This window comes from Scyliorhinus canicula, chromosome 11 (assembly GCF_902713615.1).
Source record: "Scyliorhinus canicula chromosome 11, sScyCan1.1, whole genome shotgun sequence".
In the NCBI taxonomy this organism is placed as follows: Eukaryota; Metazoa; Chordata; class Chondrichthyes; order Carcharhiniformes; family Scyliorhinidae; genus Scyliorhinus; species Scyliorhinus canicula.
The window spans coordinates 102868769-102894679 of record NC_052156.1 but is presented as its reverse complement, the minus strand read 5'-3'; the positions used below and the strand labels follow the sequence as shown (position 1 = coordinate 102894679).

General features: G+C 43.9%; 1 protein-coding gene across 1 annotated transcript in view; it reads left to right on the top strand.

The window, feature by feature from the left end:
* The window catches only part of metap2a (methionyl aminopeptidase 2a), a 28572-nt gene extending 6061 nt beyond the window's left edge, over nucleotides 1–22511 (top strand). Inside the window, exons 2-11 of the mRNA XM_038812204.1 lie at nucleotides 2919–3043; nucleotides 3133–3198; nucleotides 6362–6464; nucleotides 7436–7597; nucleotides 13036–13217; nucleotides 13318–13412; nucleotides 16806–16902; nucleotides 17965–18068; nucleotides 18459–18574; nucleotides 21236–22511. Coding sequence (XP_038668132.1) covers nucleotides 2919–3043; nucleotides 3133–3198; nucleotides 6362–6464; nucleotides 7436–7597; nucleotides 13036–13217; nucleotides 13318–13412; nucleotides 16806–16902; nucleotides 17965–18068; nucleotides 18459–18574; nucleotides 21236–21488 — 1303 coding nt within the window. The 3' untranslated portion in view covers nucleotides 21489–22511. The remainder of the gene's footprint in view (nucleotides 1–2918; nucleotides 3044–3132; nucleotides 3199–6361; nucleotides 6465–7435; nucleotides 7598–13035; nucleotides 13218–13317; nucleotides 13413–16805; nucleotides 16903–17964; nucleotides 18069–18458; nucleotides 18575–21235) is intronic.
* Nucleotides 22512–25911: the final 3400 nt, after the last annotated feature.

The following is a 25911-nucleotide window of genomic DNA, read 5'->3' as shown; positions in this document are numbered from 1 at the left end:
CCCTTAGTGTCCAAAATTGCCCTTAGTGTTGGGTGGGGTTACTGGGTTTTGGGGATAGGGTGGAGGTGTTAACCTTGGGTAGGGTGCTCTTTCCAGGAGCCGGTGCAGACTCGATGGGCCTAATGGCCTCCTTCTGCACTGTAAATTCTATGTAATTCAATGTAGATTGTATTTCCATGAGTTTAGATGGTTGAGGGTGATTAATTGAGGTGTTTGAAATAGTAACAAGTTTGGGTTGGTACTGTTTCCTCTGGAGAATCTAGAATAAGTGAGCATGGTCTTCAGGTCAGAACTAATAGCTGAAATAGTCATTATTTGGTTGTCTACCTGAGCCATATCAGGTGATCGTAAGGCAGATTGACAAAAGCATGGTTAAAAATGTTTAAGGTGTGTCTCGGAGGAAGAGACGTAAAGGGTTTGAGAGGTTTAAGGAGAGAATTCCTGTGCTTGTGGCCAAAGCAGCTGAAGGACAGACACCAAAGATGGAGCGATTAAAATGGCGGATGCTCAGAAAACCAGAATAAGAGATGTGCAAACATGTCGGAGGGTTGTCGGGCTGGAGGACATTATATATTGAATGAAAGCGAATGAGGGTTTTATCAGCAGATGAGCGAACATAGTTGTGAAGTTTGATGATGGTCCTGGAGAACGAAGAGGGGCAAGTGGGTGAATGAGAGTCAGTAACCATATTGGGGATAGTGATCACAATTCAGTATTACCATGGAAAAGCACAGAGATAGAACAGGGGTACAAATTCTGAACTGGGGGAAGGCACATTTTGTAGTAATGAGAAGGGACTTGGCTGAGGTGGACTAGCCAGCACTGCTAGAGGATCAATCTGTGGAAAATCACTGGAAGCACTAAAAGGAGACATCCTAAATGTACAAAGTCGACATGACCCCTCCAAAAATAAAGATGATTTTCCAATCCTCTCCCCTCCCCGGTTATCTAGAGGAATACAGGGGAAGATCAAACAGAAAAATAAAGCGTGCAATCTGCATAAAAAACGAAGCACTGCAGATAGTGTAGACAAGTATAGAAAGTGCAGGTACAAAGTCAGAAAGGAAATCCAAGCGAGGGCATGAATAAAGGTTAGCAAGTAAAGTTAAAGAAAACCCAAAGATGTTTTCCTAACATATTAATGGTAAATGATTAGTTAAGGAAAATGTGGGACCTATCAGAGATGAAGAAGGGGTGTAAATCCAGAGACTGTGGGAAGAGTTTTAAATGAATATTTTGTCTTCGTGTTTACAAATTATATGGATGATACAGATATAGTAATCTAGGTGGAACACGGATACTAGATGGGATAATCATAGAGAGGACGTACTTGAAGGATTGAAATCCTTGAAAGTTGATAAGTCGCCAGGGCCAGATGGATTGTTTCTGAGGCGACTGAAGGAGGTCAGAGAGGAGAAAGCGAACGCTCTGGGGATGATTTTCCAATCCTCACTCGACACGGGAGGTACTGGAGGACTGGATCAATGCAAACGTATCATTGTTTAAAAAGGGATTGAAGGAAATGCCAACCAATTATAGGCCAGTTAGTCTTGGGCCAGTGGTGGGCAAATTAGTAGAATCAATTCTGAAAGATAGGATTAACTGTTACACAAAGTCAGGGGTAGTCAGCATGGATTTGTTAAAGGAAGGGAGAACGTGTTGGGGGGGTGAAGGAAGGATTGAATTATTTTGAGAAAGTGAAAGAAAAGTTGATGTAGGTAATGCAGTGGATGTTGTGTATATGGATTTTAACAGGGTGTTTGTGACAAAGTCCCACAAGGCAGACTGGTCAAGAAAGTGAAACCCCGTGGGATACAGGACAATGTGGCAAAGTGGATTTAAAAAATTGGCTTAGTAACTGAAAACGAAGGATAATGGTTGATAGCTGCCCTTACAATTGGAAAGTGGTTTCAAGTTGCGTCCCACAGGGCTCTGTTGGGACCCATACTGTTTGTGTTATATATTACCGATTTGGAGTGAACGTGGGGAGCACAATTGGGAAACTTGCAAACGACACAAAGATTGGCTGACTGGTGAACAGAGTAGAGGATAGCTATAATCTCCAGAATGATATAGATTAATTGGTGGAGTGGGCGATAAAGTGGCAGATGGAATTTAACACAAGTGTGAGGTTGTGCATTAAGTGAGGTCATGCAATTGCAGGGGTAGACAATAAATGGGAATATACCAGTAGGGGTAGATGAAGTGAGAGATCTAGGCGAACAAGTACACATGTTGGAATTGTATAAAACACAGGTGAGGCCACAACTAGAGTATTGTGTGCAGTTCTGGTTGCCACATTACAGGAAGGACATCATTGCTCTGGAGAGAGTGCAGAGGAGGCTGACAAGAATGTTGCTTAGGCTAGAAAAGTGTAGCTACGAGGGGAGATTGGATAGGTTGGGGTTATTTTTCTTGGAACAAAGAAGGCTGAAGGATGACTGAATTGAGGTGTACAAAATTATGAGGGAAGTGATAGTGGACAGGATAAATTTGTTTCGCTTGGTGGAGAATTCTAGAACCAGGGTACATAGATTCAAGGTAAGTGGCAGAAGGTGTCGAGGGGACATGAGGAAGAACCTTTTTACAGAGGGTAGTGGGAGCCTGGAATTCGCTGCCTGCGTTGGTGGCGGAGACAGAGACCCTAATCTCTTTTAAAATGTACCTGGATCTGCACTTTTAAGTGCTGTAAACTACAGGGTTATGGACCGGGTGCAGGAAGGTGGGATTAGAAAGGACACCTGGATGTCCTCTGCATGGACAGGATGGGCCGGATGATCTCCCTCTGTGCTGTAAGTTTTCTATGATTCTATGTATAGCGGGGGACAGCAGTATATGGAATCTGCTATTTGGTGTTGGCTGCAGGCATCAGATGTCTTGTTCACTTGCATTATAGAGCTGCTACAAACTAACATTTGAAACTTGTTTTCTCAAGGACCGCAAAATGGATGTGAAAAAGAATCTGCAGGAGTTAATGACGTAGCAAAACAGCTAGAAAAGCAGGTCCTCGAGGACAAAGAAAAAGAGGAAGATGGGGAAGAAGGCAAGTAGACTGTTGAAGGAATCTGCTGAATATTTCAGTTACACTAAAGTGGAATACACTTTTTGATTTACAAATTATTTACCCAACAGAAGGAGATGGTGAAGGTGAAAGTTCCGCAGCCAAAAAAAAGAAGAAAAAGAAAAAGAAGAAAGGGCGTGAGTGGGCTTTGAATACTCTGATAAAGTTGTGGGGGCAGTTCAGGTTCATTAAAACTGGCCTCATAAGTACATGGAAATGTGCAACACAACGAGGCTATTCAGCCCAAACAATCCATGCTGGCATTTATGTTCCAATTGAACCTTCTCTGGTCTTTTCTCATCTAGCTTTATCAGTGTAGTCCTATTCTGTTCTCCCTCGTATGCTAATCTCACATCCCTTTAAATAGATCTATTATTCACCTCAACTACTCCCTCTGGTAGCAAGTTCCACACACCCAACACATTCTGGGTAGGAAAGTTTCTACTTCATTTCAATTCTTGGACACATTACTGATGGCATTTAGTTTTGCTCTTTCCAAAAACTGGAAGGACACTCGGTGTCTACTCTTTATCAAAACCGTTCATAATTCTAGGCCTCTGTTAGTCACCCGTAAACTTCTCTTTTGAAAAGAAGGCATTTGGGCCGATCATCCTTTCCTAATTTATAAAACCTCATCTTTCTGGTAGCATCCTTGTAAATCTTCTCTCCAGTGTCTCTGTATGCTTTTTATACTTTTACAGCCACGACTATAGGCAGTACAGTTTTCCCTCTGTGTACCCGAACAGGTGCTGGAATGTGGCAACTAGGGGTGTTCCACAGTCATTGCAGTGTTGATGTATTGGTTGGCAGAGAGGAAACAAGGAGTACGAATTAATGGGTCCTTTACAAATTGACAGGCAGTAACTAGTGGGTGCCACAGGGATGCAGGGATCCAGGGATCCTACAGCATGGTCTGGACAGGTTGGGCGAGTGGGCAAATCAATGGCAGGTGCAGTATAATTTGGATAAGTGTGAAGTTATTCACTTTGGAAGCAAAAACAGGAAGGCAGATTACCTGAATGGTTGTAAATTGGGAGAGGGGAGTGTGCAGTGGGACCTGGTGGGTGTCCTTGTGCACCATTCGCTAAAGGTAAGCATACAGGTGCTGCAGGCGGTAAAGAAGGCTAACGGTATATTGGCCTTCATTGCGAGAGGTTTTGAGTATAGAAGCAGGGAAGTGTTGCTGCAGTTGTATAGGGCCTTGGTGAGTATTGTGTGCAGTTTTGGTCGTCTCTGAGGAAGGATGTTCTTGCTCTCAAAGGAGTGCAGCGAAGGTTTACCAGACTGATTCCAGGGCTGGCGGGACTGTCATATGAGGAGAGATTGACTAGGTTGGGATTATTCTCGCTGGAGTTCAGAAGAATGAGGGGGATCTCATAAGAGACATAAAATTCTAACGGGACGAGACAGGGTCGATGCAAGGATGATGTTACCAATGATGGGTGTGTCCAGAACCAGGGGTCACAGTCTGAGGATTCAGGGTAAACCATTTCGGACAGAGATGAGGAGACATTTCTTCACCCAAAGAGTGGGGAGCCTGTGCAATTCATTACCGCAGGAAGTAGTTGATGCTAAATCATTGAATATATTCAAGAGGCATCTTGATATAGCACTTGGGGAGAATGGGATCAAAGCCAATGGGGAGAAAGCAGGATTAGGCTATTTGTTGGATAATCAGCCATGATCGTGATGAATGGCGGAGCAGGCTCGAAGGGCCAAAAGGCCGCCTCCTGCTCATATCTTCTATGTATGCCTACTTATTATTATTACATACAAGTTTAGGATAACTTTTCAATTTTAATCTTCTGGAAAGTAATCCTAGTGCTTAATTTGCTTTTTTTTATTGCCTTTGTGTTGCTACTTTAGTGATTTGTGTATTTGCTGGATCCTTTTACTCCATTTAGATTATTCTTTTCCGTAATACAGACGTAATTTTTCTTAACAAAATATAACACCTCACATGTTCCCTGTAAATTTAGTAGTTGTGTGCGGAGTGTGGCTGCGAACACATTGCTTATTTTAACTAAAGGACTGTAGAGGACCTTGCAGGCCTCTGTGACTATGCATCCATCTAGTTTTGTTCACATTTTGTTTGCTTCACATTCTGTGAAATGCATTTTATCAATTATTTGACTGTCCTGCACGTTTATTAATGGTGTTCTGTAATTTGTTGCAGCCTCCTTCAGTACTGGCTTGCCCCCCCCCCCCCCCCCCCCCCCGTCCCCACCACCACCCCGAATTTGGTGTCATCAGCAAACTTCGAAATTGTTTTTGTTTCCAAAGTCTAACGGCATTTTATCAATGAACTTTTGAAAATCAGTAAATTAAATCTGCCGCATTCCCTTTGTTTAGTCCAATGAGGTTGATCAAGAATTTATTTTGAAATTATTTCATTATTTTTGTTTTCTAGGTATTTTTCTATTTTTTCTTTGAAGTTTCCATGATTTTTTTCCTTGACTGTAGTTTCCTGGACATTTTTTTTTCTCCCGTCTTAAGCATAGTATAGTAGGGGCACAGCTTTTCATTGTATTTATCAGTGGTTTAGATGAAGCAATATTCAACTTTTCTGATGGCAGTGAGATATGTGCCAGAGGTGCGAATGGGAACAGAAAATTGTAAAGGGACACTGATTGATTATGTGAATGGGTAAAAATGTGGCAGATGGAGTTCAGTGTTGGGAAGTGTGAAGTCCTCCACTTTGGGCCTAAGAACCTTTAAACCACTGTAGTTTGTGTAGTGTAGATATACCCACAGTGCTGTTTAGGGGATAGTTCCAGAATTTTGACCCAGCAACGATCAAGGAACAGCAGCAACATATTTCGAAGTCGGGATGGTGATTGGTTTGGAGGGGAACCTGCAGGTGGTGGTGTTCCATGTTTCCATGTACCTTCTGTCTTTGTCCTTCTAAGTGGTAGAGGTCAGGGGTTGCCCCTCAACCTTCAGAGGCCCCAGCACAGTCAACTCTACTAGTCACAACCTTCCATTCAGAAAAACACCCTTCTAATGCTACCCTTTGCCTTCTGTGACCGAGACAGTTCTGTATCCATCTTGTCACTTCACCTTTTGGACCAGTCTGGTAATGCCATTGAATGTTAAGAGGCGATGGTTTGTTTCTCATGTTGGAAACAGTCACTAACACTTGTGGCTCAAATGTTGCTTCCCACTTATCAGCCGAGGCCAGTATGGTTTATAGAACATAGGTGAACAGGGCTAAATTACCTGTTCCCCTCCTATGAGACAGATTTTAATGCAACTCTGTATTTTATACAACTGTTAATCTGTGCTTTTATCTGCGAACAGCAAAAGTTCAGACGGATCCACCTTCCATTCCGATTTGTGAGCTCTTCCCTTCCGGCGTATTTCTTAAAGGACAAGAATGTGAATATCCACCTTTGCAGGATGGGTAAGTCCTTCATTCAAAATTTGGTCTCTCTTCATAGTACTGTAGAAATTAGGCAGTGCTTATATGGAGCTGGACCATGATCCTCACGTTTACATTATTCAAACCCTATTATTCGCTATATTTGAACTTTTGAGAAGATTAATTCTGGAATTGAAAATTCTATGTCATTTATAAAAGCACGCGTTTGTTGATGTCTAAGCCTCCATGAAAGTAGCAGCAAGTCTACAGCGAAAGCAGTGCAAATCAAAATTCAGTGATTTGAGCCTGCTTATTTGTCTTGCCTAAAAAATTATTCTAACAAATTTTGTTCAATTGGTTGTCTTGTTTTTGCCCTTGTATGAATATCTGAAAGCATTAGTTGCAGTGAATTTGAGCTAGTTTCTGATAAAACAAAGTCTTTTCAAGAAGTCATGATTCAGTAAATTATTTGTCTCCAGAGAATGTATCGCCTCTATTTTTATTAGTAACTTGCAGGTGACCTCTGCCAAACTTTCCTTATTGGAGTCCTACAATAGCACCTTCACTTTAAACAAGTGATGGTAGCAGCAATCGCTGCACTGAGACCAAATGCTTCCAGGCTAAGTAATAAAATCTGCTTAATGAGTTTGCAAGGCTTGAACTAATTTGCACTTGGACAATTACTGTAATGATGAAAGGTCCAAACTGGCCATTTTAATTTGCCAGCTGTTCTTCGTGTGTTTATTTCTCAATTCATGCTTAGCCTGAAATATATTGGTATCTTCTACCTATTGGAGAGATGAAGGTTGAACTGAACAATTAATTCCATACCTGGTATAACCAGTGAAATTTCAGTTCAGAAAAGGTACAATCATGAGTAAAGAGTGTTTGGAAGCAGCTTCATTTATAACCAATGAATGTTAGTTGTAATGTCCTATTACATTATAGTCAGCCAGTTCTATTAGGATCAATAATCTTTATTCTCTTTCCCCTCCACCACTCCTGGCATTCAGACGTACATCTGCTTGGCGCATGACTAGCGAAGAGAAGAAAGTGTTAAACCAAGCCAGTGAGGAGATCTGGAGCGATTTCAGACAAGCCGCTGAAGCACACAGACAGGTGCGCAAGTATGTAAGGAGCTGGCTCAAGCCAGGCATGACCATGATTGAGATCTGGTAAGTGAAAAGTCCTGCTATTATTGATGAGCAGTGGGTGCATAGTTTATGGCTGAGTAATCAAAAATTGATTTGTTCATATTCCACCAAGGCAGTTTGAAGACTTGAATTCCAATTTTTAAAAAGTGACATTGGTAAAAGTGAGTGTGAAGCTGTCAGAATTCTCATACAAACTTTACCGGTTCAGTAAAATCCTGTAGGGGAGGAAAGCTGTTATCCCCTGTTGCCCTTTTTGGAGATGCTGATATTCTGATATTATTTAAAAGAAACTGTTGGGCCCTCCCTTTCCTATTAGGAGCTGGAATAGGGAGTGCCTGATCTTCCTGTCCACTTGCTCGCTGACTGATGCTGAAATGAAATGAAAATCGCTTATTGTCACAAGTAGGTTTCAAATGAAGTTGCTGTGAAAAACCCCTAGTCGCCACATTCTGGCACCTGTTCGGGGAGGCTGGTATGGGAATTGAACCCGTGCTGCTCGGTCTGCTTTAAAAGCCAGCTATTTAGCCCTGTGCTAAACCAGCCCTGTGCGGCAGTCACAATAGACAAAATCTGTAAAGCAGAATGTTCGGTTGTGCTGATGTCCTACAACTTGGATCATCGTAGAACACTGATATCGATATGGTTGTGCTGATTTTACCAGATTATTTTTCTTTAAATATTGGATACCGTTTACAAACAACATATGCAATTGACATCCTCAAATCAGATGAGGAAATGTATGGTTTGCATACTGCAAACTTCATATATTAATTTTGCTTTTAACCTAGGTTGCATGCATGCTTCATGTTCCATCTAATGGGGCAGTGTTTTTCAGACTTTGCTTCCGGCAACCCACTTTTACAAAATGGCCAACTCTCGCGGCCCATGCCATGTTCACAATAGATTCAAGGAATTTGGAGCAGAAGTAGACAATTCAGCCCTTCAAGTCTGCTCCGCCATTCAATCAAATCATGGCTGATCTCTTCCTGTTCTCAAATTCACCTCCCCAACTGTTCCCCATATCCCTTTAACCCGTTTTAAAATCAGAAACATATCTTATCTCATTCTTGAAACCATTTAATCACTCAGATTGCACCGCACTATGGGCCAGCGAGTTCCGCCAATTCGCCACCTTCTGCTAAGTAGTTCCTTCTTATCTCGGTCCTAAATCTGCTGCCCTATAGCATATATTGGTGACCTCCCGTTCTTGCGGTACAGGAACCAATTCAGCTGATCTAGCCCATGTAGCCATGATGATTGGGGACGAGTACCTGGGACGAGGGGGTGGATAGCGGTTGGGGAAGAGATGGGGGGGGGGGGGGGGGGAGTGTTCTTGAAGGGCAAGAGCTGCTGGTTTGCAGAGACAATTCAGAAGTGGAGGGAGTGGACATTGGGGTGGAGGAGGCTGTACCTCTGGGTTAACTGAGAGAACAATAAAGCACCCATGTGGTTTGTTAGTGGACACACTGAACTCGGAAATAATGCAAATCTCAACGCTGAACACGGTAGTAGGAAATGTCACCCAAAGCATATTTTACAGGTCTCAGACTGCAAACTCCCCCAACTACACTATTATCTAGGGAGGCAAGAAAATCCACGGCACCAGCTCCTTCATCAGCCTCATGTGGTCATACATTATACTGCAGCGAGAATTTATCCAGGGAGAAATCGTAAAAAATGGTCAGGTCATTTTTGGCGACCCATTTTACACATACCGTGACCCACCTGCAGGTTGCGACCCCCACTTTGAAAAACACTATAGTAGGGTATGGCAGAATTACATTATCATAGTGAACTAGTAATACAGAGCCCTGGACTAATGCTCTTGAGACTTCAGTTCAAATCCAACCGTGTCTGCTGGGAATTTAAATTCAATAAGTAAATCTCGATTGAAAAGTTAGTATCTGCAACAGTGATTGTGAAACTGCTGGATTATTGTAAAACCCCATCTGACACACTAATGTTTTTTAGAGAAAGAAATCTGCCATCCTAACCCGGTCTGGCCTACATGTGACTCCAGACTTGCAGCAAAGTGGTTGACTCTGAACTGCCTTCTGCAATGGCCAAAGCGAGGCCATTGACAATTGGGAGTGGGCAACAAATGTTGGCCGTGGCAGTGTCATTCCTATCTTGTGAATGCATTTTAAAAAATTCATGGTTATACTTTTAAAATCTAAAATTTGAAAAAAAAATCAGATGTCAGTAATCTGAAATAAAAGCAGAAAATGCCAGGCACATAGCAGGGCCATCAGGATTTGAAAAATGATGAGACATGCTGAAATTGGTGAAATAATTTTTTGCAGCTTCACCCTACGACTTTCCTAACCCAATGGAATCAGTGAGGCCCACGAGGTAACTGATAACACGGTGCAGGGTTGCTGTGTGAAACCATTGTTTTTTTAAAAAATAATTTTTATTCAAATTTTCACAAAAAAAGAAAACAACAACAGAAAATTCTAAGAACAAAAAGAACAACCCCCCCCCCCCCCCCCCCACTGTGTACAAAAGAGAAAAAATAAATACACGCCCATCGTTGGCAAAAATTTAACCCACACAAAAACAAAGAGTTAACCCCCCCCTCCTCCCCGGTTGCTGCTGACCTTTTGATTTTACCGTTCTGCTAGGAGATCTAGGAATGGTTGCCATCTCCTGAAAACCCCCTTAGGACAAATTTCACCCTCTCCAATTTAATAAACCCCGCCATATCGTCGACCCAGGCTTCCACGCTTGGGGGCCTCGCATCCTTCCACTTATGGAGCTGGTGTGCCAGCATCCTGCTCGCCTTCTCCCCATACTCGTACACCGCACCCTGAGCCTTTCTCCATTGAGCCTCCGCCTTTCTGGTGGTCAACAAGTTGAACTCAGCACGAAGGCTGCACCACTTGCTCAGCAATCCCTCCTCCGGGGCCTCCGCGTACCTCGTGTCCACCCTCACCATCTCCCCCACCAATCTCTCCCTTTCTGCTCCCCTCTCTCCCTGTGGGCCCGAATGGAGATCAACTCCCCGAACCACCGCCTTCAGCGCCTCCCAGACCGTCCCCACTCGGACCTCCCCATTATCGTTGGCCTCTAGATACCTTTCGATACATCCTCGAACCCGCCCCCTCAACTCCTCGTCCGCCAGCAGCCCCACTTCCAAGCGCCACAACGGGCGCTGGTCCCTCTCCTCCCCCAGCTCGAGGTCCACCCAATGCGGGGCATGGTCTGAAATGGCTAACGCCGAGTACTCAGCGTCTACTACCCTCGCAATCAGTGCCCTACTCAAAACGAAAAAATCGATCCGGAAGTAGGCCTTATGCACATGGGAGAAGTATGAAAATTCCCTGGCCCTCGGCCTCGCGAACCTCCAAGGATCCACCCCTCCCATCTGGTCCATAAACCCTCTCAGCACCTTAGCCGCCGCAGGCCTCCTACCCGTCCTGGAACTGGATCGATCCAGTGGCGGATCCAGCACCTTGTTGAAACCCCCCCTCCATTACCAGGCCCCCCGCCTCCAAATCTGGAATCTGGCCCAACATGCGCCGCATGAAACCTGCATCATCCCAATTCAGGGCGTATACATTGACCAGCACCACCCGCTCCCCTTCTAGCTTGCCGCTCACCATCACGTACCTCCCGCTGCTGTCAGCCACCACACTCTACGCCTCAAACGACACCCTCTTCCCCACCAGGATCGCCACCCCCCGATTTTTTGCATCCGGCCCCGAATGAAACACTTGGCCCACCCACCCTTCCTCAACCTAACCTGATCCGCTACCTTCAGGTGCGTCTCCTGAAGCATAGCCACATCCGCCTTCAGCCCCCTCCAGGTGCGTGAACACGCGGGACCGTTTAACCGGCCCATTCAGTCCCCTCACATTCCAGGTGATCAGTCGGATCGGAGGGCCACCTGCCCCCCTCCCCCGTTGACTTGCCATCACCCTTCTGTAATCCGCCACGTGCCCGCTCAGACCGTTCCCCACAGCGACAGACCCCCATCCCGACCCCCTCTGCACACTCCAGCTCCTTCTTGGCCGTTCCAGCAGCAACCCGGTATCTTCTCCACACACCCCCCCCCCCCCCCCCCCCCCCCCCCAGCTGCGTAACTCCAGTCATTGTACTTTCGTAAGTCAGCCGACTCCTGCTGACCCCGGCTGCTCCCGCCACCCCAATTACCCTCCCTAGTGTCACACACCCATTCCCCCAATGCCGACCCTGTCCCCTGCGTCTCCAGCGCAGGAGAAAAGCCCGCGCCCCCATTCCAAGCCCTGCCCGCCCCGACCCAAAACGCGGGAAGGCAGGCATATGACCCAACAGGACCGCGAACCCCACCCAAACCCGCAACCAGTGAAATAATAAAAATCCCAACATGGTATGATAAAACACCCAAATAAACAGATAACAGTCCCGAAAAGCAGACAAGAAAAAACAGAACAGCAAAAACAACATCGTCCAATAGAACCAAAAAGAAAGAAGCGAAAGGATATCAAGGAGGACAAAGCCTCCGGGCTATGTACACCGTTCCCCAGCCCTCAGTCTTCAGTTCAAGTCCAGCTTCTCTGCCTGGACAAAAGTCCAGGCCTCCTCCCGGGGAGTCAAAGTAAAGTTGGCGGTCTTTATAGGTGACCCACAGGCGTGCCGGCTGCAACAGGCCAAACTTGACCCCCTTCTTGTGGAGCACTGCCTTCGCCCGGTTAAACCCAGCCCTTCTCTTTGCCACCTCCGCACTCCAGTCCTGGTAGATCCTGATCTCCGTATTCTCCCACTTGCTACTCCTCTCGCTCTTCGCCCAACGAAGCACGCACTCACAGTCGACCAAGCGTTGAAAGCGGACCAGTTCAGGACCACGTAGGCCCCCAAATCCGAACCTTTCAGCCCCTCCGGGAGGCCCAAAATCCGCAGATTCTTCCAGCGGGAGCAATTCTCTATCTACTCCATCCTTGCCAACCATTTCTTGTGAACCGCCTCGTGCCACTCCACCTTCACCGCCAGCCCCAGGAGTTCGTCCTCGTTCTCCGAAGCCTTCTGCTGCAGCTCCCGAATCTCCGCAGCCTGAGCCATCTGAGTCGCCCCGAGCCTAACCAGCGATGCTCTCAACGGCTCCAGGATCTTAGCCTTTAGTTCCTGGAAGGAGCGCAACAGCAGCTCCTGCTGCTCCCTCACCCACTGCTGCCACGCTGCCGGTTCCCTGCCCGCCGCCATCTTGTCCTTTCTGCCTCGCACCTTCTTCTGCTGCAAATTTGATTTTCTGGTCGCTCCACTTCTAGTCCAGGCCATCCACCGGCCGCCAAGCACAGAGGCTGCGCTCCCGCCCGGGGAAAAGTCAAAACAGCGCCGTTGCAGGCCCTTAAAAGAGCCCGAAAGTTCAAAAATAGCGGGAGCCACCGAACGTGCGGCTTAGCACTGCATCGCCGCAACCGGAAGTTGTGTGAAACCATTGTGTCAGGAGGAAAGAATAACAACAAGCTTTCATTTTACAGCGAAAAGCTAGAAGATTGTTCCCGTAAATTGATCAAAGAGAACGGATTGAGTGCCGGCCTGGCCTTTCCGACAGGCTGCTCCCTCAACAACTGTGCGGCTCACTACACACCCAACGCAGGAGACCCAACAGTGCTCCAGTACGACGATGTTTGCAAAATTGACTTTGGAACCCACATTAATGGTTCGCCGCATTTTATTTTGGTCTGGACTTTCTGAAATGTTTCAAATCTCTTGGGAGTTTTATTTCAGTCAATGCTTAATTTGACATTTCTCTTCCGCAGGTCATATTATTGATTGTGCTTTCACAGTAGCATTTAACCCCAAATATGACAAGCTTATAGAAGCTGTTAGAGATGCTACTAATACTGGTATCAAGGTAAGCTTGAAATCTAAAATAAAAGGTTGCAGAATTTTACTGCAATGTGCTGGAATTGAGATCAAAAAGAGAATGTGCTTTGCAGCTTTGAGAGAACAGGTGGGTTAATGCTTTGGGCATTAATCTTTTTGACAAAACTGGATGAGTGGCTTGAACTGAAACATTAGCTGCTCCAATGGTGCCGACTAACCTGTTTTTTTCTGTGTTCTATGTGATTAAATTAAAAATGCGTTTTAATTAAGGGGCAATTTAATATGGCCAATTTGCTTATCCTGCAGGCACAGAGAGAATATCACAGACAGTGACCCGGGATTGAACCCGGGTCCTTGGTGCTGAGGCAGCAGTGTTAACCACTGTGCCGCCCTAATTAAAAATATGTTTACCCATTATCCACAGCTAAGATTAATGCTTCTGTTGCACTTACTGAGAGCAGCTAACATGAGCTTATGCTGGGACCCACTAACGTGTTAAAGGGCATTTGTCAATTTGCTCTCACCTTCAGTATGATTTTACATTGTTATGGTGTTAGGAGCCATGTTTTCAGCAGCTAATGACCAATTGTAGTGAGACTTATGCAGTGGCTTATTAACCTGATTAGGGCTTCAGTCAGTTGGGGACCAGCATTGAATATCCCAAAAATACAGAAATAAATTAATTTTAGCAGAAGTGGAAGCAGTTCAGATTAAATATTGTCATTCACAAATCGGGTGTACCCCAAGCTATCTCAGTTAGTAACGTTGCCAGTTGTCTGTCCAGGTTACTTAGGAAGTGGGTTTCACTCCCAGGTGACCTGTCCTGAAAGTCCAGTATTGAAGGAATGCAGAACAGTTAAAGATGCCATCTGACACAGCATGGAACTAAAGGCATCATACAGCAAAACACATTCTCCCGTGAGACTGGGTAGCTCCTTTCAAGTTTCCAAAGCAGTTCAATCATCCTTTTGTTGTTTGCACAGCATACTTCCCAACAGCATAGTGTAAGAGTCCTTCTTGTTATCCTATTTGTTCCCATTTCTTTTTTATTATTTTGATCCGTGGACCCATAATCGGGGTGTGCCTTTAAGCAAAAGACTCAAAGTGAAGCAGCCTGCTTGTCGGGACACTGTTCCCAGGTTTTGCAGTTTGGATAGGAGAAACCAGACTTGGCACCGAGTGGTTCTTGGGAATCAATTTTGGAGGGAGTAGGTTTGATTGGTTAACTGGCAACTGGTGGGTTGGCTAGGGACGGTGTTCTGCCTGACAATGGTCAGTGATTGGTTCCTGCATGATGCTTCCTTGAAGAACTAGGCAGAAGTGATGAGATCTTCGATCTCTCTCCTGATTGCTGAAATGGAAGAACTGCTCTGTTCTGAAAGCAGTGTGTCTGGCACATCCTTGCTATAAACCTGGAATGGCGCTAAGTCTGCAGTTAACTTTGCCAGGGAAAACCATCTCAGGCCGAGAAGGAAGAAATATCAAAACACCTGAATTTCAGAAAGACATTGACTGGAAGTCATTCCAGTGCATCAAAGATACTTATCCTTTCATTTTTAATATTTTATTTCCCTTTCCACCATCCTTTAGAACATAGAACACTACAGCGCAGTACGGGCCCTTCGGCCCTCGATGTTGCGCCGACCTGTGAAACCATCTGAAGCCTATCTGACCTACACTATTCCATTTTCATCCATATGTCTATCCAGTGACCACATAAATGCCCTTAAAGTTGGCGAGTCTACTACTGTTGCAGGCAGGGCGTTCCACACCCCTACTACTCTCTGACATCTGTCCTATTAATATCACCCCTCAATTTAAAGCTATGTCCCCTCGTGTTGGTCATCACCATCCGAGGAAAATGTCTCTCACTGTCCAGCCTATCTAACCCTCTGGCTATCTTGTATGTCTCTATTAAGTCACCTCTCAGCCTTCTCCTCTCTAATGAAAACAACCTCAATTCCCTGAGCCTTTCCTCGTAAGACCTTCCCTCCATACCAGGCAACATCCTAGCAAATCTCCTCTGAACCCTTTCCAAAGCTTCCACATCCTTCCTATAATGTGGTGACCAGAACTGCACGCAGTACTCCAGGTGCGGCCGCACCAGAGTTATGTACAGCTGCAGCATGACCTTGTGGTTCCGAAACTCAATCCCCCTGCTTATAAAGGCTAGCACACCATATGCCTTCTTAACAGCCCTATTAAACTGGGTGGCAACTTTCAGGGATTTATGTACCTGGATGCCGAGATCTCTCTGTTCATCTACACTACCAAGAATCTTGCCATTAGCCCAGTACTCTGCATTCCTGTTACTCCTTCCAAAGTGAACCACCTCACACTTTTCCGCATTAAACTCCATCTGCCACCTCTCAGCCCAGCTCTGCAGCTTATCTATGTCCCTCTGTATCCTATAACATCCTTCAGCACTATCCACAACTCCACCGACCTTCGTGTCATCTGCAAATTTATTAACCCATCCTTCTACACCCTCTTCCAGGTCATTTATAAAAATGACAAACAGCAGTGGCCCCAAAACAGATCCTTGCGGTACACCACTAGTAACTGAACTCCAGGATGAACATTTGCCATCAACCACCACCCTCTGTTTTCTTTCAGCTAGCCAATTACTGATCCAAACCGCTAAATCACCTTCAATTCCATACTTCCTTATTTTCTGCAATAGCCTACCGTGGGGAACCTTATCAAACGCCTTACTGAAATCCATATACACCACATCAACCGCTTTACCCTCATCCACCTGTTTGGTCACCTTCTCAAAAAACTCAATAAGGTTTGTGAGGCATGACCTACCCTTCACAAAACCGTGTTGACTATCGCTAATCAACTTGTTCTTTTCAAGATGATTATAAACCCTATCTCTTATAACCTTTTCCAACATTTTACCCACAACCGAAGTAAGGCTCACAGGTCTATAATTACCAGGGTTGTCTCTATTCCCCTTCTTGAACAAGGGGACAACATTTGCTATCCTCCAGTCTTCCGGCACTCCTATGTTGTTTTAATATATATATATTATATATGGCCCAGGGTGTTGTGACAGTTGCTACTTTTTATCAAATGGCTTGCAAATTATACTGGCGAGAATGAAAAACTGGGGTTTGATATTTAGCAATCAGTCATTTTGGGGAAAACAAGGCAGATAAATATCCCATTGTGTTATAGCCAACGGCTGGAAGCACAGAACCCTCCTCCGAACATGTTTATCAATTCGCCATCTCAAACTATTCATTGCATAAAACTCTCAAAAAACTTGGCAAAGTTGTATCATTGGATTGAGGGTGGGGGAAGACTGTGATTGGGAAAACTTGATTATGCCACATTCTTTGTGCAACCAAAGATTCGTTTTGATAGCAATAAATGCTTTTGCCAATCACTCAAATCTGGATGTTCTTTATTTTAGAATGCAGGAATTGATGTTCGCCTTTGTGACATTGGCGAATCCATCCAGGAAGTCATGGAGTCCTATGAAGTTGAAATTGATGGCAAGACGTACCAAGGTATCAGCTGGATATGGTGACAGTTTGAATTGCATTGGATTATTACTTTTCCCCTTCCTACTTTGAATATTGGACCAGGTACACTGAGGGTATTTGAAGCACTTCTGTTGTCAGCTCATCTCAAACCTGGGTAGTTGTGGATCTGTGTAATTTTGAAACTCACTTGTTTTCAACCCAGCTGAGTCCTCACTGAACTCCTTGATCAAGGTTTTGTTTGTATTTTGGATCAGACTAGTCATTGCATTCAAACACCTATCATGTTGGCAGCATGAAGACTTTCTAGATATATTAGATTGTGCACCCCTGGTCCAAACTTCATTCAAACTGATTCCATTCCTCTCCCTGGCAACAGTCCTAAGATTAGGCCAGTCTGTTTGCAACCTCGGCATTGCATCTGATCCTAAACTGAGCTTCTGATCTCATACAAGGGGCACCTCTGTAACATTGCTCGACTCTAATCGCAGCTCACCTGCTGCTGAGATCCTCATCCACGCATTTGTTACCTCTAGACTCGATTATTCCTGTGCACTCATGGCTGGTCTCCAAGTTCTACCTTCTGCAAAGCCGAGAAACTCTGCTGCCCATGCCTTAACTTGCAGTGAGTCCTGGTATCCTATTCTCCCTGTGCTCACTGACCTACATTGGTGCCCTGTCGAGCAACATCTTGATTTTAAAATACTCATCTGTTTTCAAATTGCCCAGGGCCTCACCCTGCCCTACCTTTGTAATCTCCTCCAGATCCACAACACCTCAAATTCTGACGTGTGTGTATTCCTAGTCATCATTGTTCCACCATTAGCTGGGCCCAGGCTCTGTAATACCTCCCTTCACCTCTCTGCCTCTGTACCTCATCCTCCTCCTTTAAGACGCTCTCAAACCCCACCTTTTCGACCAAGGTTGTGAACTTCTCCTGTGGCTCTGGGTCATACTTTATTTTATAATCTCTCTGTGAAGCATTTTGGGGTGTTTTATTACGTTAAACCTGCTACATAAATACAAGTTGTTTTCTATAAAGTATCCCAGGTGCCTTCTGTAAAGTTTGAATGATTTATATCTCAACAGTAAAACCAATCCGCAACTTAAATGGACATTCCATCGGGCAGTATAGGATACACGCAGGGAAAACTGTTCCAATTGTTAAAGGTGGAGAAGCAACCAGAATGGAGGTAAAGGGCAATATGTTCTATTCTTTATTCAGTTTTGCAACCTGTCTCTCAGGTTGTGTATGTCAGCAGTGCAATCTTGGGGAAACCCCCTGCCTTTCCTTCCAGTGTGATATGAATTGCGCTTCCATGTTGGTCAGTTGTTTTCCTCGTCACCTTCAGAATTGCTTGTTAAGTGAATAAAGTAAACTTACGCCCTTTTTCATTTCTTGAAAGGGCCAAGATTCAAACATCCTGGGAAACATGTCATTTAATTCTGTGTCGTGTTTTATAGTCTTTCCTGTATCACAGATTGCAATCCCATTTGATCCAGCATTGTGTAGATTGAAGGATCTTCATTGAGTGAGTGTGGGAAGTCGAGATTTAAAGATTGGGTCATTGTTTCTCATTTAGGAAGGAGAGGTGTATGCGATAGAGACTTTTGGCAGCACAGGAAAAGGAGTTGTTCACGATGACATGGACTGTTCGCACTACATGAAGAACTTTGATGTTGGCCACGTACCAATAAGGTAAGCCTGTGAATATTTTGAACAGATCACCAGCAAAAATCTGACATACATTTTCAATACGGTTGTTTTAATTCAGGCCCAACCATCTTCAGCTGCTTCGTCAATGACTTTCCCTCCATCAAAAGGTCAGAAGTGGAGATGTTTATTGATGATTATACTATGTTCAGCACCATGCACGACTCCCCAGATACTGAAGCAGTCAGTGTACATGTACAGCAAGACCTGGACAGCATTCAGGCTCAGGCTGACAAGTGACAAGGACCATTCATGCCAAAAATGTGCCAGGCAATGACCATCACCAACAAGAGAGCACAGTAAGAAGTCTTACAACACCAGGTTAAAGTCCAACAGGTTTGTTTCAAACACGAGCTTTCGGAGCACGGCTCCTTCTTCAGGTGAATGTCACCTGAAGAAGGAGCCGTGCTCCGAAAGCTCGTGTTTGAAACAAACCTGTTGGACTTTAACCTGGTGTTGTAAGACTTCTTACTGTGCTCACCCCAGTCCAACGCCGGCATCTCCACATCATGGCAACAAGAGAGAATCTACTACCGCTAAATCCCTGGGGGTTGCCATTGACCAGAAACTGAACTGGACCAGCCGTATAAATACTGTGGCTACGAAAACCGTTTGGAGACTGGCATTGTGCAGGAGTAACTTGTCTCCTGTAGATCTGTGATGGAATATACTCTCCACTTGCTTGGATGAGTGCAGCTCCAACAACACTCAACTCTACACCATCCAGGACAGTCCATCCAGCACCGTCAATATCCACTCCTTCCACCACCAATGCACAGTGGTAGCGTAACATCTGCAAGATGTACTGCAGCAACTCACCAAGGCTTCTACAACAGCATCTTTCAAACCTGGAAGGACAAAGGCTGTAGGTGCATGGGAACACCACCAAATTCAGGTTCCCCTCCAAACCATCACCATCCTGACACGAAAATATGTTGTCATTCCTTCACTGTCACTGGGTCAAAATCCTGGAATTCCCTCTTAACAGCACAGTGGGTGTATCTACATCTCGGGGGACTGCAGCAGTTCGAGAAGGGGAGCTCACCACCACGCTCCTAGTGGCAATTAATGATGGGAAATAGATGCTGGTCTGAACGGTAACATCCCATGAACATATAAAAGAGACCTTGATATAGGAGGCTGTCCTGCCGCAGTCCAGTGGGTTCTGTAGTTTAGCAAGTGTAACCATTTCATTGCTTCTGCAGAGGGAAAGTGATTGCATTTTTTCAGTATTGCCTCTGATAAATTGCTTGTGCTTTAACAGTAACTCTTCAAGAATGTTCCTGTCTATAATGCACACCTGCACTATAAATGAGTCAATGGAAACCAGTTAGGGATATATATATTCTATCATTGCATAGAGGGAAAAGCTGATCCCTTAACATCAAAATCTAGAGTTGAGCTGGGGGGTTTTTTCCCACACAATTCGCCCAAAATTGGCAAATCCAGTCCAGAGATTGCAGAAACGCAGATTACATTCCGTGCAATTCATGATTCTGTTATAAAAAAAATAAAAATCCTTCTAGAATATGGCCGTGCATCCAGATCAAATTAATCATAGAACATAGAACAGTACAGCACAGAACAGGCCCTTCGGCCCTCGATGTTGTGCCGAGCAATGATCACCCCACTCAAACCCACGTATCCACCCTATACCCGTAACCCAACAACCCCACCCCCCTTAACATTACTTTTAAGGACACTACGGGCAATTTAGCATGGCCAATCCACCTAACCCGCACATCTTTGGACTGTGGGAGGAAACCGGAGCACCCGGAGGAAACCCACGCACACACTGGGAGGACGTGCAGACTCCGCACAGACAGTGACCCAGCCGGGAACCGAACCTGGGACCCTGGAGCTGTGAAGCATTTATGCTAACCACCATGCTACCGTGCTGCCCAATCACCGTTGCTAACTTCCATTAAGTGTACATGTTTGAGGGCAGCCCAGTGGCGCAGTGGTTAGTACTGCTGCCCAAGGCGCTGAGAACCTGTCTGCGGAGTTTGCACATTCTCCCCGTGTCTGCGTGGGTTTCACCCCCACAACCCAAAGATGTGCAGGCCATGCTAAATTGCCATTAATTGAAAAAAAATAATTGGGTACTCTAAAGAAAAAAAAGTGTACCTCTTTGCGAACCTTCAAGAAAGCTCTAAATAAGTATTATGCTGTTTTCGATGCAAGCATACAAAAGCGTTGAATATAATTTTGCTAAAGCTACACACCAATGTAACTAGCAAATAGTTTGTGTAATCTTTTAGTCATTTCATTAAGTATCAGATTACTCAGGTGGCGGTTAAAATATTTTTGTGATAAACCAACTTCAGCTGTAGTAATCAAAATGTACCAAGACTTTTGAATATATTAAGGAATTTGTTTTAAAGTAAATGTTTATTTTTAAAAATGCTGCCGGATTGCACAGGTTCATGGTGGATTATATTCTGCGATTATGAAGTGTGTTTTGAGCAGGAACTCCGTGCAATGCTTTTGCTCTTTCGGCTGCTGTTTGCCTTGTTGTTGAATTTGTGTCGTCTGGGCTGATGATGATTTCTTCAGCCTAATCTGGCAACCCATTTTGAACTATTGACAAATACAGGTTCCTTATTAAACAGGTGAATTAACGTTTGTTGTGTTGTATTTCTCTAGGCTTCCACGAGCAAAACATCTCCTCAATGTTATCAATGAGAACTTTGGGACCCTTGCTTTCTGCCGCCGGTGGCTTGACCGTTTGGGTGAGAGCAAATACCTCATGGCCTTGAAGAATCTGTGTGATCTGGGTATAGTGGACCCATATCCTCCACTGTGTGATATCAAAGGCTCATACACGGCACAGTTTGAGCACACCATCCTGCTTCGCCCAACGTGTAAAGAGGTTGTGAGCCGTGGGGACGATTACTGAGCGCGTCTTATCGTTTGACTTTGCTGTGCTGGGAGAGGCTGTGTGAATGGTTCCACCTGCATCATTCTACCAGTTTGTTTTAGTATGGACCGGGTTTACGTTTACCATGTTTTAGAGGGTGGCAGTAGGGAGGAAGAGATTTTATCTCCACCTACCACAAAAAAAAATTAATAAAAGGTTTCTGATGTCTGGGAACTTTTATGTTGATGGGACTTTCTCCTTGTGCTTACCTGCTGATGGATTAATATAGAACATAACTAAATATTGGCATCTCCCAAATGGATTGTGATACGTCCCCTGCAAAATTGCTGCTGGATTAATGCAGAAAATGTAATGGGGTACTGACATTTCAGGAGCACGGGGTGCTGCTTGCTGTAAAATAAAAAGTAAATAAATGCACCTCCTATATGAAGAGTTCTACTCCCCAATATTTCACAGAGGCTCTTTTTTTTATATAGAAAATGGTGTTGAATATAACTTATGCCAATGCCTGCACTCTTGATTCTTTCTTCTAAATTCTCTGGCAAACAAGTTAATAAAAATTAATTTCCAGTGTACTGTAACCGGTTATAATTGTCTTTAAATATATCACAGTGGGTTAGGTGCAAAGCCTGAGGAAAAGGAAATACATAAGCATGTTTTTCTGTCATTTCACATTTTTATTAACTATTTGTATACTGACTCAAGTTACAACCAAAAGTTTATTCGGGGCCTCCAAGCTGATGCACTGCCTGTCAGGACAGCCAGTGAGGTTTGTAAATCGTCATTTCAATTCAACTTTGCTAAGTAATTCTTGTGTGATTTCACTGCTGCTGAATCTTGCGAACACAGGAATGTGGGGAATTCAACCCCGTGTCCTTCAACAGTGGAATGGGCTGCAGGAGATAACTGGCCGCGATTGCACACTGTGAAAGGTGGAACCTCATATTTTAAGGCTGGTGAAATGCTATGTTAAGAGGATTGGGAATTTGAAGTTGGAATTTGTAAGCACTAGTTAAATTAAAAAGCTTTTAAACCATTCAAGAGCGGGATGTGTGGACGTTCACTAATTCATTCTGTGGAAAAAGTAGAATAATGAGCATTACTTGAAGCGATGCTCAATGTCACGGACATCAAACTGATGGCCCACTCCTGGCACTTGATAACATTCTGGCTGATAATTCAGTGCATCTTGTGGGAATCCTGCTTTTTGCAATGTAGCTGCTATTTATATCGGGTAGCTAAGAGGGTTTTAGCTCTGGTTTTGTGGATTGAAGTCATGGTCCCAATTAGATTGTTCAAGTTGACTGGAGATTTAAGTATTTAATGTAGTTTAAGCCTTCAGTACAGTACTGAAGGAGTACTGCATTGTCAGAAGTGATGTATTTCAGATGAGACATTTAATTAAAACTCTGTCCCCTGTAAAGTGGATGTGAATAGGGGTGGGTAGCTCAATTGGCTGGTTCGTGATGTGCAGCATCACCAACAGCATGTGTTCAATTCCCATACCAGCTGAGGTTATCCTTGCCCCTCGCCTGAGGTATGATGACCTTCCGGTTAAATCAGCATCAGTCAGCTCTCAGGGGAGAGCAGCCTATGGTCCTCTCAGACTGCAGTGTACTCATTAGGTATTTCGTTTTCTATATTATAACAAGGGCTAAGTTAAGTATCTCGTTGGGATATGAATGCTATTGTTTTTTTTTTCTTTGATCCTTGTGGTTTGAAGTCTATTGCATAGAAAGGGCCCTGGCTGGATTTAATTAAAAATTCAAGATGAGGTCCCAGTGTGGCTCTCGCGCAGTCACTTAATTTTAAATGGTGCATAGGTTGTATTTGAAAAACGTAAGCAATATTTAGAATCTGAGCAAAGATGGTGGTCACTTTGTTCCTTTGTCTTTGTGCAAATAAGATAAGGTCATAAGAAATAGGAATTCCCTACTGATTGAAAACCTAACAATCTCAGCCTTGAAAGCATTCGAGGACTCATCTGCCACAGCTTCCTGGGATAAAGAATTCCAAAGATTCGCCATCCTTTGAGAGAAGAAATTCTTCCTCAAATCTGTCTTAAATGGATGCCCTCTGGTCCTACACACCTCCATGAATGGAAACATCTCAACATTTACTCTGTCTAACCCCCTAAGAATCTTGTATGTTTCAATCACATCACCTCTCATTCTTCTGAACTTCAAGAAGCACAGACCCAACCTGTTTAATCTTTCCTCATATGGCAGTTCCTCTGGGCCCGGGATCATCCTAGTAAGTCTCCTAAATACTGCCTCCTAAATAAGGGGACCAAAACTACACAGTATTCTAAATGTGGCCTCACTAGTACTTTGTACAGTTGCAGCAACACCTCTTTACTTTTGTATTCCAGCTGTTGAAATAAAAGCCAGCATTCCGTTGTGTTCCCTGTTACCTGCACCTGTATGCCAGCTTTCTGGGTTTCACGAACAAGGACCCCAAAAGCCCTTTGTGCTAAAGTTTTCTGCAGTGTCTCCATTTAAATAATAATCATCCTCATTCATTCTTCCAAAATGAACAATCCTACATTGGGTGAAAAATTGGCAATTGGTATTCAATCACTTAACCTATCAATATCTCTCCATAAACTCTTTATACCCTCCTTAGATCTGCCTTCCCTCCCACCTTTGTGCCATCCACAAATTTGGGTTTGGTCTACTGTTTCTTTCTACAAATTATTATATATTGTGAAGAGCTGTGGTCCCAACACTGATCCCTGTGGCACTCCACTGGTTACTGTCCTCCAACCTAAGAGAGGATATCGTACTTCCTGTTTGTTAGCTGATCCCTATCCATGTCAGAATATTACCTCAAACACAAGGAGTCTCTATCTTGTGAAGTAGCCTTTTGTGTCGCCCCTTATCAAATGCCTTTTCAAAATCAAAATGTACAACTAACTTGTTCTCCTTTGTTTACTCTGCCTGATACCTCCTCGAAGAACTCCAATAAATTTGATTTCCCCGTTATGAAACGATGTGGATTCTGCTTAATCAGATAATGACTTTCCAAAGCATTGATATCTTCTCATTATGAAGTTAGACTAACTGATGTGTAGTTTCCTGCATTTTGCCTCCCCTTTCTGGAACTACATTGGCAGTTTTCCAATCCTTTGGCACAGTTCCAGAAACCAAGAATTTTTGGAAAATTACTACCAATGCAGCCACAATCTGTAGCTACCTCCTTAATATCCAAATCATCAGGTCCAGAGGACCTGTCAGCCATTAACCCCCATTAGTTTGCCTAAAACTAATTCTCTGGGGATGGTGACTGTGTTTAATTCCCTGTACTTTTTAAAACTATATCTGGGTTACTTGTAGTGTCCTCTACAGTAAAGACCGATGCAAAATATCTATTTAAATCCTCTGCCATTTCCTTGTTCCCCATAATTACTTCCCCAGTTTCATTCTCAAAGGGGCCAATGCTTTCTTTTACTTCTCGTTTCCTTTTATTGTACTTTAAAAAAATCATTTTATGTTTCTTGCTTGTTTGCCCTCATAGTTTTAATTTATTTTCTCCTTCTTGATTATTTTTGAGTATCTATGCTGCATTCCAGCCCATTCTTCTGGTCTACCACTAACCTTTGTCATCTTGTATGTTTCTGCTGTCAGTTTAATACCCTCCTTAATTTCCTTGGGTTTCCATGGTAGGTTCTTCCTCCCTTTAGTCTTTCCTCCTCATTGGGATGTATTTTTGCTGAGAGTCATGAATTATCTCCCTAATTGTCTGACACTGCTCATCTATTGTCTTGCCTACTAATCTAAATGACCAGTCCACTTTGGCTAATTCTATCCTCAAACTTCCATAATTCCCCTTCTGTAAGTTTATCACTGATATCTCAATCTTCTCACAAGCTGAATGCTTAATTCTATCATATTGTGATCACTATTTCCTAGGAGATCCTTAACTTGGAGATTATTTATTAAAGCTACCTTATTACACATCACATCCAAAATAGCCCGATTCCTAGTTGGCTCCATAACATATTGCTGCAAGTAACCATCCTGAATGCATCTTATGAATTAATTCCCTTGGCTGCCATTTTCAATTTGATTATCCCAATATGAAAATTAAAGTTATCTATGATTAATGCATTTCTCTTTTTACATGCATGTTATTTCTAGATATATTCTCTTTGCGACAGTGGGACTACTTCTTCCACTCCCTTCCTTTAGTATTTGTCACTTCTACCCAAATCGAATATACATCCTCTGAGCCTACATCATCCCTCAGAACAGTACTTATTTTCTCTCTCATTAGCAGAAGTACTCTTCTGCCTTTTCCTTCCCGCCTGTCCTTCCTGAAAGGCAAAAAACCCTGAATATTGATTTCCCAACTTTGACCTTGCAACCATGTGTTACCAGTTCATTTATCATGTTTTTTATGCTACATGCATTGGGATACAGAACTCAATTTTGTTTTTCTA